The sequence below is a fragment of the Miscanthus floridulus genome, chromosome 3, assembly GCF_019320115.1.
Source record: "Miscanthus floridulus cultivar M001 chromosome 3, ASM1932011v1, whole genome shotgun sequence".
Classification (NCBI taxonomy): domain Eukaryota; kingdom Viridiplantae; phylum Streptophyta; class Magnoliopsida; order Poales; family Poaceae; genus Miscanthus; species Miscanthus floridulus.
Window position 1 is genome coordinate 49,667,109 of NC_089582.1, and position 18,127 is coordinate 49,685,235.

Here is an 18,127-nt window from a genome sequence, read left to right on the forward strand (position 1 = left end):
TGAGATGGGCGTCGATCGAACGCGCCTCCGCCCAACCCGAGTGCCTTTCCACGGCATCATACCCAAGAAATAGGCCATGCCACTCAGGCAGATCGATCTACCTGTTACCTTTGGGGATCAGTTCAATTTACAGGACTGAGACCCTCACCTTTGAGGTGGTTGGGTTCCCTGGAACCTTCCACGCCATCCTAGGACGTCAATGCTACGCAAAGTTCATGGCCGTCCCCAACTACACATACCTCAAGCTAAAGATGCGGGGCCCCCATGGGGTCATCACCATCAGCACCTCCTTCCAGCACTCCTACGAGTGCGAGGTCAAGTGCTGCGGCCATGCCACAGCAATCGTTGCCTCTAGGGAACTCATCACCCTCAGGGAGGAGGTAGCCGAAGAAGCGCCCGATGCCAAGAAGTCAACCAGGTCATTTGAATCGGTAGAGGGCTTCAAGGAGGTCCTCATAGATCCTAGCAGCTCCGAGGGTAAAATGGTACGCATTGGTACCACACTTTCCTCTAAATAGGAAAGCACGCTCATCGACTTTCTCCATGGCAACAACGACATCTTTGTGTGGAAACCCCTAGATATGCCAGGCATTCTGAGGGTGGTCGCCAAGCATACCTTGAAGATCCATCCAGGCTCCAAGCCAGTGAAGCAACGCCTACGTCGCTTCGATAAAAGCGCAGGATTCAAGATCCATCTAGGCTCCAAGTGCAGGGCCATCGGTGAAGAGATAGCAAAACTATCGGTGGCCAGATTCATCAGGGAAGTATACCACCCAGAGTGGTTAGCTAATCTTGTTCTTGTATGAAAGAAGAGTGGGAAATGGAGGATGTGCGTTGACTATACGGGTCTCAACAAAGCATGCCCAAAGGATCCGTTTCCTTTGCCATGCATAGACCAAATAGTCAACTCTACCTCAGGGTGCGAAACCCTCTACTTCCTTGATGCGTACTCCGACTACCATCAAATCATGATGAAAGAGTCCGACCAGCTCATGATGTCTTTCACCACCCCCTTTGGATCATTCTACTATGTTTCAATGTCGTTTGGACTGAAGAACACTGGGGCTACGTACCAGTGCTGTATGCTCAGATGCTTTAGGGACCTCATCGGGCGGACCGTTGAGGCCTATGTTGGTGACTTCATAGTTAAGTCCAAATAGGCTGACCACCTCATTGCCGATCTTGAGCAATCCTTTATGAAACCCCGAGCAAATAGCATCAAACTCAATCCCGAGAAGTGTGTTTTTTAGGTCCTGAGGGGCATGCTGCTCGCCTTCATCGTCTCCAAGCGTGGCATCGAAGCCAACCCAGAGAAAATTTTAGCCATCACAAGGATGGGCCTGATTCAGAACATAAAGGGGGTTCAGCGGATCACAGAGTGCCTCGCCGCCCTCAGTCGATTCATATCATGCCTCGGTGAATGAGGTCTCCCCATTTATTGACTCTTGAAGAAAGCCGACCGCTTTGAGTGGACATCCGAGGCCCAGGAGGCACTTGACATGATCAAACTACTTCTGACAAGGCCCCCGATCCTGGTTCTTCCAAGCGACAGAGAATCCCTCCTGCTATACATAGCGGCCACCACGTAAGTGGTCAACGCCTCCCTGGTAGTAGAGCAGGAGGAAGAGGGGCACACCCTCAAGGTGCAGTGCCCTGTGTACTTCATCAGCGAGGTACTAACCGACTCCAAGACTCGCTACTCCCAAATCCAGAAGCTCCTATACACCATCCTCATCACCAAGAGGAAGCTATGCCACTACTTCGAGTCACACCCCATGATGGTCATGACATCATTCCCCCCTCGGTGAGGTTGTCTAGAGCTAGGACGACATGGGAAGAACCATGAAGTGGGCACTCAAGTTGATGGATCAAGGCATCATGTATGCCTCTCGAATGGCGATCAAGTCCCAGGTGTTGGCTGACTTCATCGCAGAATGGACTGAGGTCCAAACACCATCGGCGGTCATCGATCAAGAGTACTGGATGATGTACTTCGATAGATTGCTGATGAAGAAGGGTGCCGGCGTGGGGCTGGTCTTCGTATCACCCCTCGGGGTCTGCATGAGGTACATGGTTCAGATCCATTTCCCCTCATCCAATAATGTGGCTGAGTATGAAGCGCTCATCAATGGCCTACGAATTGCCATCGAGTTAGGCATCCGAGGTGACTCCTAGCTGGTCATCAACCAAGTCATGAAGGAGTCGAGCTGCCACGATGCCAAGATGGCTACATACTACCAAGAGGTCCAACGGCTGGAGGACAAATTCGACGGCCTCGAACTCAATCACATCCTAAGGTGCCTCAATGAGGCGGCCGATGCGCTTGTAAAAGCGACATCCGATCGAGAGTCGGTGCTAATGGGTGTCTTCACCAGCGACCAACACAAACCCTTGGTGCACTACGAAGGGTCAGAATGGGTCAATGATAGATCGTCTGATCCAACCTCAGGGGCTAACCAACCAACGGCTCTGTCCGGCCCTAAGGTCATGAAGCTTGAAGAGGATCTAGCGACAGAGTCCGACGCTCTGGACGACTGGAGAACGCTCTACCTCGACTACCTCCTCCGTGACATGTTGCTGACAGACAAGATGGAAGCTTGATGGCTCAAACATCATGCCAAGTCCTTCGTTCTTGTAGAAGGTGAACTCTACAAGCGAAGCCACACCGGGATCCTGCAGCTCTGTATCCCCATCGAGCAGGGGAAGCTTCATCTGAGCGATATCCATAGTGGGGTCTGTGGTCACCACGCCACGCCTAGAACCTTGGTTGGGAACACATTCCGACAGGGCTTCTACTGGCCCACTACAGTAGCCGACGCCGAGCAGATCATACGCACCTACGAATGGTGCTAGTACCATGCTCGAGAAACTCACCTCCTAGCCTAGGCACTCTAGATGATCCCCATCACATGGCCCTTCATGGTCTAGGGGCTTGATCTGGTTGGGCCTCTCAAGAGGGCACCCAGGAGCTACACCCACTTGATTGTCACCATAGACAAGTTCACAAAATGGATCGAAGCTCAGTCGATCTCCGTGATCAAATCCAAGCAAGCCATGCTGTTCTTCCTCCACATCATCCATTGCTTTGGAGTACCAAACTCCATCATCACGGACAACAGCACATAGTTCACCGGTAGGAAATTCCAACACATCTGGGTCAATTGGGACACCATCACACACCCCGAACGAACGGGTAGGTCGAGCGCGCAAATGGCATGCTCCTACAAGCCTAGGATCTTCAACCGGTTGAACAAGTTCGGCGCACACTAGGTCGCCAAGCTCGTGACATTGCCCTCCTCTGTTTGGCCAAGTACTAGCAGGCGCTACGTCGGTACCACAACCGACGAGTGCGGGACCGAGCCTTCAACATCTAGGACCTGGTTCTCCGCCATGTGTAGAGCAACAAGGACCGTCATAAGCTCTCCCTGCCCTAGGAGGGACCATACATCATCACAGAAGTACTCCGGCTAGGCGCCTACCAGTTGAAAACCATCGACGGCAAGGTCTTCACCAACGCCTGGAACATCGAGCAGCTATGTCATTTTTACCCTTAAATAAATGTATACCTTTTCTTATTAGTTTTTGTCTTCAAAAATCCTTGATCTTTAGTGACATCTGACCCCTACAACTTGTGAGGGGTCAGACCTCACTCGGCGGCTGCTATAAGTACGTTTATCTTGCAAACACTCTCTATTTTATCTTTGCAAACGTTCTATGAGTTTTCCCTCTTTTCTCATGGCAAGTCCTAAGGGCTAGGATTTTAGGAACAAAATCTGAGTATAACTGGTAGGACTACGGGAAACCCACGCCCTAGCAGCTACAGCCTCCTTGCTCACCAGCGTGATTAGAATTGATTCGCCCGCACTCCAAGTTTTTTGTGACCTTAACTATGGGAAGGGTCAGAAGGCACCAAACCTCTTCTACAAAAAGAGGGAGAAGAGCTGAAAAGCTGTTTACCATAACGAAAGTTGAAAACTTGTTCATTTTTTGCACAAATTAATCGCTTACAAAGTGATTTCCTCACGAAAAGGACTAATGTATTCATAAACACAAAAGACTGTTCACTTGGGGGCTCCTCCACAACTTATTCGATTATAGTTTCTGACCAGTTCTACTATGAGCACTACTACAGTCGCTGCGCCATGCTCTCCATCAGCAACGTCCTACCACTCCATGGGATCCTCAAGGGCACCATCACCTACAACATCGAGCACCATGTCGGTGACTGTGGTGCCCTTGCCGGGGCATCCAGGGACTACGCCATCGTGATCAGCCGCAACCCTAACAACGGTGTCTGGACGGGGGGCGTTTCTCGCTGAAGAAAGGCTGCCACGGCTGATGGATGTCTCTGACATCTCATCAAGCTTCATGAACGGGCCGATCTGAGCGGCCGCAAGGGCAAAGCCCCCATCGACATAGTCCTAGGCGGCCTCCCCACCAACAAGGCTCACCCAGAGAAGATTCGATGGAAGAGCTTCCCGTATGGCTCCATCCCAACGAAGGCCTCGTGAATGATGGCAATGCCGACGACGCTCAGCACCCTCCAGTGCGCCTCCTCCTTTGGCAGCAGCGGCCCCTTCTCAACAAAGGCGGCCAGCACCATCTCATCTACATTGGATGACCTCCATCCTGACATCGCACTCTAGATTCATGAACAGATTTATGGGTTCTCCTCTCCCTCGCATTACCCTCTCTCACTTAGGAATCACCGCAACATATGAACGCACTCGGCGAGAAGGAGAAAGGAGGAGAGGTAGTGGTTTAGGAATAAGCGAAGGAATGGGATGAGAACTCCCCTCCCCTACTTATTTAAGGCAGAGGCATAGCAGCTGAGGAAAGGCGAAAGGTTGGGACAGAAAACTCTCTCTCTTCCCCTATTCAATGCAGATGGGAAATCGATGCTAGCGGGAATCCGAGGGGATGCGCCTGGACCGACGGGACATGCTCTAATCAATGAGACATCACCTGGTCAAATAGAACACTGCCTAGGCATGGCCCACCACTACTGCACGCCGGGCGCGAGAATCAGGGCACACCCGCATACAGGCGACTCTCTGCTTCCCCAGGCAGGACCATGAAACGACCCAACTACGGAACCCCCTGTCCAGGGGGGCCCAATGGGCCTCCTAGGTCAATCGAATGGCCCTGGTAAAATGACGAATGAACAACCGCTGAAAGATAAGCACCTCTATTTACTTATGTTGAGTGTTAATTTTCATTACCGAGCTTCCGACCCCAGCAACTGTAGGGGCACGAACATCGCTCGGGGGCTGCCAAGAGTGTCTACATGTTTAGACATCCTCATTGGCTGACCCCTCCTTACATTTAAAAACCAGAGACACGGGGTGCGGGTGTAAAATTTGAGTAAAACTAGACGAACCGCTAGACCCTATGCCCCGACAGCTATGGTGTTTCTGTTCACCAACATAATCGAATTCATAGTTCCCCGCACCCCAATCTTTAGCATCCACCTTCTTGAGAAGGGTTCAAAGGGGTCCTCCTATAGAATCTCCTTCAAGGAGAAGCTGTCAGGTAACCTAAAAACAATCAAACGGCTTGGATCACCGCCGAGAGACAGAAACAAAAATTTGCGATGCTCATGTAGGTCACGCCGGCCCATCACAAATGTCGGACCCGAACCTCGCACGGACATGTCCGGTAAGAGCTTCTCATCGCTCATGCCACCAAGGTAACATTACCGACCCCTACTTTCGTTTCAATTAAATCATACATTAAACCCATACATTCAAACGTTGCACATGCGATCGTCGCATCTCAATGCTTTGTGTCGCTCCACGAAGCGGTGCCTGCCTCATTCGATATGAGTGGCAATTGACCAAGGTTTGAAGGCCGGACCATAAAGGGCTCGAGGCCACCTCGCGTCAAACAGAGCCAGGGTAGAAAAACCGAGAGGAGCCCCAGCGACCTTGCCCGACCCCACTCAGAAGTGGATAGGGACATCTCGGCCTTTCTCATTTGATTCTAACCTTGAGCCAAACCCAAAGAATCTCCATCGAGGAGAGGCCAACGGGCCACCTGAGCCTATCGAATGGCTCAGGCATCTACCGGGAGGCGGGTTAAGAAGTATTGGAATGCCACATGAGGTCTCTATCGACCCCGTTAGCTAATGACGGACCCAGATTCCACACGAACATGCCCGTTAGCGAGCTCATTGAGCGCGACACTCAAGCCATCGAGGCAAGTGTCATCAACTTAGCCCCTCCGATTGCGGAAACTAAGGACAGGGAGACGCGCGAAACATGGCTGACCCCTATTAGACCCCAAAGGGCTTGGGGGCTCGAGCCGCTCGATCCGAGATCGAGAGATTGTGGTTCGAAGGCTGACCCGCGAAGGGTCCGAGGCCGCCTCGTGTCAAACAAGAGCTAGGGAAGAAAACATAGATGAGCCGCAGCAGCCTTTGCCCAACCCGCATTGAGGCGGATAGGGTCATCTCAACCTTCTAGTTCAATCAAGCCTTTAGCTGAGCCCATAGAATCCCCATTCAGGGGGAATCTATTGGAAGGCGGGTCAAGGAGCAACGGAATGCCACCCGAGGGCTTTGCCAACCCTATTGCAAAGCAACAGGATTGGATTATATTCGAACATCCCCGTTAGCGAGCTCATCAGGCACGTTACTCGAGCCGTCAAGGCAAGTGACATCGCCTCAACCCCCCCTAGTTGCGGAAACCACGGATGAGGTGATAGTCACAAAACAATCCAACCCTTGACCGAACCCCCACCACGTGCGGGGGCTCAAGGAAATCCAGGCCAGCAATAAGACCAAACGCACTATCACAGAACGATCGCCAAAAACCTAAGTAAGGGGTATGTGCGAATATAAGAGTAAGTTTGCTACCCTCGCTTCAGTCTCCAGTAACATCTGGCCCCAGCAACCTCAAGGGGATGGATCTCACTTGGGGGCTAATAAAGGTATGAATACCTCTTTTTTCGAAACAGTCGTTGCGTCAAACCTCTTCCTCATGTTAAGGTTAGCAGCAAGGTTCGTGGGAATAGATAAATGAGCATGCCTGGTAAGACTACAAAAAACCCATGCCCCGACGGCTACGGTAACTTTGCTCACTAGCATAATCAAAATTTCCCCTTATACACCTTGGGCCCTACAGTCTTAACGAACAGAAAGATCAGATCGCATAAACCTTTGTTATCGAATGCAAAAGGGAAGAAAGTAAGCTCAAACGAATGAAACAAAATTGCGAAATGAAATCATGAATCTGTTCTTGGACATAAAAGTACCAACACTTGTCCACATATTGCAGATAAATGTTTATCAAACTTATTCAACTAACTACTTCCTTAGAGGGAGAACTATGTCTTTTAGCCTATTTGCTAGGTTCCACACAATAGGAGTCACCGCCTTCTCAATCTAATCCAGCTCGGAGTTTTTGTTGCCAGGCGCGAAGCCAAGGCTCATTGCCTCCAAGTTGATTTCTTGATCATAATGAGAGCGGGCAATAGTAAAGGCTTGGGTGATCCTGGTGTGAAAGGCATCCTCCTCAAGCTGGCGCACCTGTGATGTGATATCTACGGCATGGGCCACAAGTGAGCCGGTTTCCTTCGGCCGCACCACCCCCAGGTCATCGAAAACAACCCCGACAGTGGCACGCAGGAGATCATGCTCATCACTCTCAGCCTAAAGAATCCCCCACACCTTGGTGAGCTCCATGCCTAGCCTGGTAGAGACGCTCTCGGCCTCTAGCCTTTGGGTCACCGTGACTCCAAGATCTGCCTGGAGGGAGCTAACCACCTGATGCACCTCATCACGCTCTCGGACGACCTAGTCGCACTCCTCGCAGACCGTGCCATGCTCCGAGCAGAGTCTTTCTGTGGTTTGATGATACTCGTCTTGCTCCCTATGTAGCTGGGCGGTCACCTTAGCATCTTGATTAGCCCTTTGCTGTAGGGCCGTAGACCTTTGCTCGGCTTCCAGCTTGAGGTTCCACTCCCTCTCTAGCTCTTCCAGGACTCAATGGCCTGCTGGCTGGCCTCGGTGTCCTTCTAGAGTAGCTCGTCCCACTCCTTTTAGACCCTAGCGGTCACCTCCTCATCCTACTACACCCTCACCGACAGATCCTAGAACATCCCATGGATCTCCTGCACGTCCCGACGTGCCTCGACTTCCCGTAGTTGGGCTACAGCAAGCTAGGAGCTCATGTCTCCGTGCAGCCAGGCCTCCTTGGTGAGGTGGTCCCATTCCACCTTGTACTCATGGAGGAACCAAGACTTGTCCCGACTATGAGCAATGAGGGACTGAAAAGAAGACCAGTATAAAAAATACAAAAATACATGAAGAAAGAAGAAAGCGAGAGGAAAGATCAAGCGGATACCCGGCAAGTGGGAACGATGATGTCATGTAGGATACCCCTGGCTTGGCTCAAGGCATCCATCATAGCTAAGAACCCAACGTCGAGACACTCCCGCTCTATGCTCTTGGTAACATCATCGAGCGAGAAGAGAGTCGACGTTGGGTCTTGAGGAGCCATCCACTAGAGCGGCGGCTCACCCCACGAGGGCGAGCGGCTGCCCCCTGATAATAGGGCCGAGGGCAACCCCTCGATGATCCTCTCCACCACTGCCATGATGCTCGGGGACCCTCTGGCCGTGTCCCCCTCCACCCGGCCTGCCTCGGGCACCCTCGGCTGGGCCGGCGGTGGCGTGGATAGCGCCACTCCCTCGGACACCACCATAGCTACGTTCGTCTGCGCCTAGCTTGTCACAGTCACGGCCACCTCCGCTTGCGATGCCGGGGCCTTGGCTTGTGGCACCACGCCCACCGCAGAGGGAACCATAGGCACTGGCGGTAGCTCTGTCCACTCTACTCGGTAACCCCTAAAGGCGCTTCTTCAGCCCCGATGCCCGCTTGACCCACCGAGGGCATGGACGCCACCGCTGGCAGTGCCTGACTGGCAAACGAGTCCGTAACACCGGCTTCACTCCTACCCAGAATAGGTGCGACGTCAGGCGATGGCACCCGTTCCACCTGAAGAGCAACACTCTTCTTGGGCTCCAGCGCCAAAGAACGGCCCCGTCACAAGATTTTGCAAAAGTTAAAAGGCATAGGTCACACTAAAACACAGAAAAATAGGAAAACAGAGGAATTGGTGACTTACGCTGGCGCTGTTGTGTGGTAGGAACGTTTTGGGGATGAACCCCTAGATTCCTGCTCCCACTCATCTGGGCGGGACCGTTTCGAGCCTACACCCTGCTCCTAGGTAGAGGGGCATGTCTCCCTTGCCTCTGAGGCGCGGCGGTGGGGCCACCCCCATCTGTTGGTTCCTCGGGCGTGGCGGCAGATTAGCTCACCCCTATTAGCTCGTGGGGTGCGGCGACAGATCCGCCTCCCCCCATCCATCGGTCCTCCATCAGCACCCCAGGCACGGTGGCTGATCCGCCCGTTCCCACCGGTCCTGAGGATGGGCCGATGGTTTGGCCCATCTCCGCCAGCCTCACAGACTCAGTTCCCCCACATGGAATAGGAAGGGTCCCTACATGGACGAGTGAGTGCCTGTCAGTGAATCCTCACCCTCTAGGACATCCCACTCCACATTAGCAGCTACCATGTCAAACTCCTTGTCATCGTTGTCACTGCCTATCTCCTCTCCTCGCTCCCGTGCTTGCTGCTTCCATAGCATCTTCTTTCGCTTGAGCTCCCTCATCTTTCTATACCACTCAGCCATGGTGCGATTTGCCATCGCCATGATCCAATCCTTCGACAACGGAGCTAGGCTATCCTTGAAGATGAGTCTCTTTGGCTAGTCCTGCTATCCTAAGGTCAGCATCAAGGGGTCAGTAATTCAAGTGAAAAGGAGGCATGGGAAAAGAGAACTTATGAAGTCGATGAACCCCAGTTCCGACCACATTAGGGGATGCCCTGGTACTGGATACACAAAATCAAGGACAATGCCTGTGTTGTCCTTCAAAGGCTCCATCACCTCCTTGATGCACTGCACGACTTCTGAGGGGGGAGCACTTCGTCGACAAGCGTTGTCCCTTCGAGCGACGCTCTGGGCCCCATCAGGTATAGGGGGAGCGCGCGGCTCATCATTGGCACCACCCTCCGTGTATGATAGACGCCAATGATCCCCGATCCCTTCACGCCCCTCTCCTTCAAAATTTGGAGGGCGGCGAGATGGTCCTTGATCTTCTTCTTGTCTTTGTCCGAGACACCCCACTTCCATGGCCCCAGGACCTCTTCGATGATGTGCCTGGAGAACACTGTCAATGGGGCGACAACGTCATCCTTGACGTAAAACTAGTGCAAATGCCACCCCTTGTTAGAGGTCGATAGATGCATCGATGGGTATTCATTCACCCGGTTGTTACAGAGATGAATGCTGGCACATCCCATCGGCACGCTCAGCTCTTGCTTCCCAACCCGCTTCTTTGATAGGTTGATGGCAAAGAGATATCACCACAGGTCGAAGTGGGGACTAATCCCTAGGAACCCCTCACACAGGGTGATGAATGCCGCAATGTGCTAGACCCCATTGGGAGTACGGTGCTGCAACTCCACTTGGTAGTAATCCAATAGCCCATGAAGGAACTTGTGAGCAGGTATGGCGAATCCCCACTCGTGGAAGTGAGCGAAGGACACGACATACCCTTTGGGCGACAACGACTCATCCTTGTTACTGGGTAGCCGACACTCCTCGGCGGCGGTCAATAGGCAAAGGAGGCCACAGTGAATGAGGCCCTCCAAGCACTGAGGGGTGATGTTGGATCTGCACCATGGCTCCATTTAAACGATTGTAAGGGGGTAGATGCGAGTTTAATGGCGGCTACGATGCAGATACGAGCTTGATGGCGGATGCGATGCAACTGCGGGAGGCTCAAGCGATTGGCGGCGGAGGTTGTCGATGCAAAGGCGAGGAGGCAAAGTATGGAACCCTGGGGGTGAACCCCTTAGTTTTATAGGGCCTAGGTCTCTGAGCCTGCCACGATACACTACCGGGTCATGTCGCGGGATATGTGCCCGCGATCCCTATCCTTTCCCACCAAAATCGCGCCGGACATTTCACCTTCCCTAGACAGACTAGGACTCTTTTCCCATAGAGGGGATATGGGTCAAAAAGCTTTTCTCCAGCCCGCCTAGGCCTAGGAGTTCAAGTGCCAGCCCAACAGTCTCAATGGCTGTCCCAACAAGGGATGGGCCCATGAGTGGCCGAAACTCAGGCACACAAGCCTCAAGGGAACCTCAATGCACAATCAAGTCCCAACCGGGCTAACCCTGGATGAATCCCTATGAATGGGATACCAGGGTTTCCTTTAAACTGCCCAGTTGACAAAAACCAAATCTCACAGCTATACCCACGAAGGGTCCGAAATTAACCCCCGGGCGATTCTATCCAAATCACCTAGGGGCTCGGGGGCTACACCCAATGGGTGTGCTCATGTGCACCCTCTGGCGAATCAAAATACCCCTTGGGTGATTTTGCCCGAATCACCTAGGGGTTCAGGGGCTACACCCATCGAGTGTGCTCACATGCACCATCTGGCAAGTCAAAATACCCCTCGGGTGATTCTATTCGAATCACCTAGGGGCTACTATCGAGGACCTAATACTAGGGTACCCAATGAGGTGGAACTAATAACCATTGAATGTTGATGCTTCCTGTCAGACAAGAATGCTACTATGCTTCTTGCCCAAATGACAGAAGCTTGGTTCTGCCTCACCTAACCCCTGAGGGCTAGACTTTGCCTCACCCGACGGCTGAGGGTTGGCTCCGCCTCGCCCAACGTCTAAGGGCTGTCTCCGCCCCACCCGACATTCGAGGGAAGGCTCCACCTCACCCGATGGCTAAGGGCAGGCTCCGCCTCACTCGATGTCTGAGGGATGGCTTCGCCTCACCCAACGTCTGAGGGATGGCTCTGCCTCGCCTGATGTCTAAGGGCAGGCTCCGCCTCGCTTGATGTCCGAGGGAAGGCTCTGCCTCGCTCGACGACTGCACCCTGCTCCTTCATGATGACGAGCACAGGGTACGATAGGACATTCGAGTCAACCGCAGTACCGAGGACCATGCCCTGCACTCCTGTAGGAAGGTACCATCACGATACGATGGGACGGGCGCTTTAAGCACTTTCCAACCTAACAGAGCCAGAATAGTATTATAGGCGCTGACTTTTGTCCTACAGTGTTGTAGGCACCGCCATCAGCCCTCAGGCGTGGATACTAACATAGGCATATGACAACCACTACAATCCAAGGAAGAACTCACATCATCTATAGTAACAGGCATATAGTCATTTCCCCATCTACTCCCCATAGAGTCATGGCTTGGCACCCTGACACACCGCACCATCCATCTGGGGAGGATGGGACATGACCACTCGCTGGGACAAAACCAGAGCCTAGCCCTATCAAGATCAAAGAAACATGCTATCCCTGGCGTGCTCTGCCATGTTAGTGGAGGTTGTCGATGCGAAGGCGAGGAGGCAAAGTACGGAACCTTAGGGGCGAACCCCTCAGTTTTATAGGGGCAACGAATGCAAGAAGAGCAACTACCCGCCTAGGTCTCTGGGCCTGCCATGATACACCACCGCATCACATTGTGGGATATGCGCCCGTGATCCCTATCCTTTCCCACCAAAATCGCGCTGGACATTTCACCTTCCCTAGATAGACTAGGACTCTTTTCCCATAGAGGGGATATGGGTCAAAAAGCTTTTCTCTAGCCCGCCTAGGCCTAGGAGTTCAAGGGCTAGCCCAACAGTCTCAACGGTTGTCCCAACGAGGGATGGGCCCATGAGTGGCCAAAACTCAGGCACACAAGCCTCAAGGCAACCTTAATGCACAATCAAGTCCCAACTAGGCTAACCCTAGATGAATCCCTATGAATGGGATACCAGGGTTTCCTTTAAACCACCCAGTTGACAAAAACCAAATCTCACAGCTATACCCACGAAGGGTCCGAAATTAACCCCCAGGCAATTCTATCCGAATCACCTGGGGGCTCGGGGGCTACACCCGACGGGTGCGCTCGCATGCACCCTCTGGCGAATCAAAATACCCCCTAGGCAATTCTTCCCAAATCACCCGAGGGCTACAACCATCGAGTGTGCTCACGTGCACCATCTGGCAAGTCAAAATACCCCCGGGGGATTCTATCCGAATCACCCAGGGGCTACTGTCGGGGACCTAATACCGGGGTACCCAATGAGGTGGAACTAATAACCATTGAACGTTGACGCTTCCGGTCAGACAAGAATGCTACTATGCTTCTTGCTCGAACGACAGAAGCTTGGTTCCGCCTCGCCTGACCCCCAAGGGCTAGACTTCGCCTCACCCGACGGCTGAGGGTTGGCTCTACCTCACCCAATGTCTAAGGGCTATCTCCGCCCTGCCCGACATTCGAGGGCAGGCTCCGCCTCGCTCAACGTCTAAGGGATGGCTTCGCCTCGCCCAACATCTGAGGGATGGTTCTACCTCGCTCGACGTCTAAGGGCAGGCTCTGCCTCGCTCGATGTCCGAGGGTAGGCTCCACCTCGCCCGATGTCCGAGGGCTGGCTCCGCCTCGCTCGACGACTGCACCCTGCTCCTTCATGATGACGAGCACAGGGTACAATAGGACATTCGAGTCAACCATAGTACCGAGGACCATGCCCTACACACCTGCATGAAGGTACCATCACGATACGATGGGACGGGCGCTTTAAGCGCTTTCCAACCTAACAGAGCCTAAATAGTATTGTAGGCGCCGACTTTTGTCCTACGGTGTTGTAGGCATCGCCATCAGCCCTCGGGCATGGATACTAACATAGGCATATGACAACCACTACAATCCAATGAAGAACTCACATCATCTACAGTAACAGGCGTATAGTCATTTCCCCATCTACTCCCCACAGAGTCATGGTTTGGCACCCTGACACACCGCACCATCCATTGGGAGAGGATGGGACATGACCACTCCCTGGGACAAAGCCAGAGCCTGGCCCTATCAGGATCAATGAAACATGCTATCCCTGGCGTGCTCTACCATGTCAGCGGAGGTTGTCGATGCGAAGGCGAGGAGGCAAAGTACGGAACCCTGGGGGCGAACCCCTCAGTTTTATAGGGCCGACGGATGCGAGAAGAGCAACTACCCGCCTAGGTCTTCGAGACTGCCATGAAACACCGCCACGTCATGTCGTGGGATATGCGCTCGCGATCCCTATCCTTTCCCACCAAAATCGTGCCGGACATTTTGCCTTCCCCAGGCAGACCAAGACTCTTTTCCCACAGAGGGGATATGGGTCAAAAAGCTTTTCTCCAGCACGCCTAGGCCCAAGAGTTCAAGGGATAGCCCAACAGTCTCAACGGCTGTCCCAACGAGGGATGGGCCCATGAGCGGCCAAAACTCAGGCACACAAGCCTCAAGGGAACCTCGATGCGCAATCAAGTCCCAACCAGGCTAACCCTGGATGAATCCTCGGGAACGAGATACCAGGGTTTCCTTTAAACCGCCCGGTTGACAAAAACCAAATCTCACAGCTATACCTACGAAGGGTCCAAAATTACCCCTCGGGCGATTCTATCCGAATCACCCAGGGGCTCGGGGGCTACACCCGATAGGTGCACTCGCGCGCACCTTCTAGCGAATCAAAATACCCCCTAGGCGATTCTGCCTGAATCACCCGGGGGCTCGGGGGCTACACCCATCGGGTGCGCTTACGCGCACCCTCTAGCAAGTAAAAATACCCCCCAGGTGATTCTATCCAAGTCACACGGGGGCTACTGTTGGGGACCTAATACCAGGGTACCCAATGAGGTGGAACTAATAACCATCGAACGTTGATGCTTCCGGTCAGACAAGAACGCTACTATGCTTCTTGCCCAAACGACAGAAGCTTGGTTCTGCCTCGACCGACCCCCGGGGGCTAGACTTTGCCTCGCCCAACGGCTGAGGGTTGGCTCCACCTCGCCCAATGTCTAAGGGCTGGCTCAGCCCCGCCCGATGTTTGAGGGCGGGCTCCACCTCGCCCGATGGCTGAGGGCAGGCTCCGCCTTGCTCTATGTCTGAGGGATGGCTTCACCTTGCCCAATGTCTGAGGGATGGCTCCGCCTCGCTCAATGTCTAAGGGCAGGCTCCGCCTCGCTTGATGTTGGAGGGCTAGCTCTGCCTCACTCGATGACTGAGGGCAGGCTCCACCTCGCTCGACGACTGCACCCTGCTCCTTCTTGATGATGAGCACAGGGTACAATAGGACATTTGAGTCAACCACAGTACTGAGGACCATGCCCTGCACACGTACAGGAAGGTACCATCATGATACGATGGGACGGGCACTTTAAGCCCTTTCCAACCTAACAAAGCCTGAATAGTATTGTAGGCGCTAACTTTTGTCCTATAGTGTTGTAGGCTCCGCCATCAGCCCTCGGGCGCTGATACTAACATAGGCATACGACAACCACTACAATCCAAGGAAGAACTCACATCATCTAAAGTAATATGCATATAGTCATTTCCCCGTCTACTCCCCACAGAGTCATGGCTCGGCACCCTTACACACCGCACCATCCACCAGGGAAGATGGGACATGACCACTCACTGAGACGAAGCCAGAGCCTAGCCCTATCAGGATCAATGAAACATGCTATCCCTAGCATGGTCTGCCATGTCAGCAGGGCATGCTTAAGGGAAAAAGGAAGACCCGACACCCTCGAAGGACCTTCTCTACCTTTGGTTTTTTCCTCTTTCTCCCATCTGTAACCCCTGCTTCCCCCTTGGTCTATAAAAGGGAGGGCAGGATGCCCCACTAAGGGGACGGATTGATTCCATGTACAACACACAGCCAAGCAGCAATCAAGCTCTTGGCGTCCTTTCAACCATTCCATCAGAGACTTGGGACCTATCCCTCTCTCGACCGTTTGTACCCCCTGCTACAAACCTTTTTTGGTACTAATAACATAAGCAATAGCAAACTAGACATAGGGACATTCTGCCTGAACTAGTATAAACCTTGTGTGCTTTAGTACACCATTCGAGCCTAACGCGCAACAATTATAAATTTACTAGTTGGTGTTTATTCGAAACACCGACATGAGGTGAGCTACTTCTTGCTTGAGTTGCTCATTCTCCATTGCAACCTCCTGTGTACATGTTTCTACAACAACTTTGTCAAAATAAACTTGGTTGCACAAAGGTGAGTCTAAAACACATAAATCATTGCAAGAAGTAGAGGCATCCTTTTTAGGCATGTCGAAAATTGAGTTTTTCTTTTTAGATGCCTTGGTGGGGTTTGTACCAACGACTTCAAGATTAGCAACTTTATTAGTTAGCTCATCACAGTGTTTGCATATGGTTTCCATTTTAGCAAGCAAACTTTTATAAGCATCTTGTGAGCTAGCTAACTTTTCCTTTAATTTTTCATTTTTCTTTACAAGTTGCTCATCATTGATTGTGCATTCATTTGTGTTTGCACTAGCCTCAAGTTACTCAATTCTAGTAGATAGCTCCACATTAAGGTTGACAAAGGTTTCATATTGTTCTAGCAAAGTGGCATAAGCTTGTTGAGAGCTATCTAGTTTTTTAGCATTTTAGCCTCTTTTGTTGGCTAGTACAACTTTTAGCATAATTGACATTTTGTTGCACAAGTTGCTCATAACAAGGTAACTCATCATCACTATCACTATCACTTGATCTAGAACTTTTGTTACCTCATGCCATAAGGCACATATGTGAAGTGTTTGATGATGAGTGCTTGCGACCGCTCCTCTTGTGTTGGGCTTCATCTTCACTTGATGAATCATCCCAAGTTTTGATTGCAGTGAGGGCTCGGTGCATTGCTTTTCTTGCCTTCTTTGTCTTGGGTGTGGGCTTGTTTGGACAAACTTCAACAAAATGTCCTTTCTCGCCGCATTCATAACATCATTTCTTTCTTTGTTCTCTTCTTTGACTGGTGAAGATGCAATCTTGAATTTGGATGGGCACACCTTTGACATTGAGCCTTTGGATCATCTTCTCCACCTTCTTTATGAGCTTGAGTGATTTTTCATCAATGTTAGAGGTGGATGAGGAGGATTGATCATCACTTGATTCTTCATCATTGTAGCACCCTAAAATTTGCTCCTTTCGAAATATAGCTAAAATGATTTAATTCTGTATTTTTGTGCTCATGAAACATAGGAAAATAATATTTTTTGTTAAATTAAAATTTATCATAGGATGTAGCAACATTGTTGTGCATACATGCTGGTACATTTATTCTTTTGTACTGTGGTTCTCATCCAAATTCAAATTGATTTAAAACTCCTTTTGAAAATGGCTTTGAAAATTCAGAAAAGAAGAAAAAACTCTCCTTTCTTTCATTCTGGCCGGTGACCGCAAGCAACCTATCAAGGCCTGGCCCGCTCCCTTAGGCCTAGCACCTTCCCCTCTTCCCCACCCCATAGGCCCAAGCTGATCCCGTGCTGGCCCATCCTCTCCCGCTGGCCTAGTGCATCATCTTGGCCCAACCAAGCCTGCATGGGCATCTCCCTCTCTCTTTGTTCCACTGACGCCTAGGACCCGCCCCTTCACCCGCTGCCATCACGGGTGCGCTTGTGAGCCATGTCTTCCTCCTGCTGTCTCCAAGCCAGACTACGCATGGGAAGGAAATCCCACCGCCGCGCCCCGAATCCATGGGATTTTGGCGTGCGCGCCACGCCTGGACCCCTATAAAACAAAGCCGTGTGTGCGCCACTCCCGTATCCAACCCTAGAGCAAAGCTGTCACCGTCTTAGCTGAGCTCACAGTAGCCCTTGTGCCCTAGACCTCTACCGCCATTGATTGAAACCCTAAAAAGCCACTGCCGCTTTCAATCCGCCTCACCGTCGCTTCGCCGTCACGTTGAGCTGCTTGCCGAGCCTCGAAAGTCGGTATGTTGGCTCATGGTGCCCCGCTCTCTCTTTCTCTTACTTTGCATCGCTCGCACGTCATCGCTGGCGAGCTCGAGCCACCAAACCGAGCATAGCGCCACCCTCAAACTCACGCGGCTCGTTCCAATCCCCTAGACGAGTTTGGCGTGCTCCATTCTCCCTCCCCGTGCTTTCAGTTTGGCCTATGATGCCCGGAGTCGCTGTATCGATGAAATCCGATGAGGTCCCCTACTTCTCCGGCCTTGTGCCATCGCACACAGTGCCACCGGTGAT

The 18,127-nt window shown here is 52.1% G+C and overlaps 1 protein-coding gene across 1 annotated transcript; it reads left to right on the forward strand.

Annotated features, from left to right (window-relative positions):
* The first annotated feature begins 251 nt into the window (after positions 1–251).
* On the forward strand, positions 252–4,319 carry LOC136543719 (uncharacterized). The gene is made up of 2 exons (XM_066536093.1): positions 252–477; positions 4,099–4,319. The coding sequence occupies exons 1-2, from the start codon at positions 252–254 to the stop codon at positions 4,317–4,319; spliced, it is 447 nt and encodes a 148-aa protein (XP_066392190.1).
* The last annotated feature ends 13,808 nt before the right edge of the window (positions 4,320–18,127 follow it).

Excerpts from the sequence above, each read along its gene's own strand:
- LOC136543719 (XM_066536093.1), top strand. The coding sequence starts at position 252 with ATGCGGGGCCCCCATGGGGTCATCACCATCAGCACCTCCTTCCAGCAC. Across the intron at positions 478-4,098 it reads AGATCCTAGCAGCTCCGAGG|TTTCTGACCAGTTCTACTAT; the intron begins GTAAAATGGTAC and ends ATTCGATTATAG.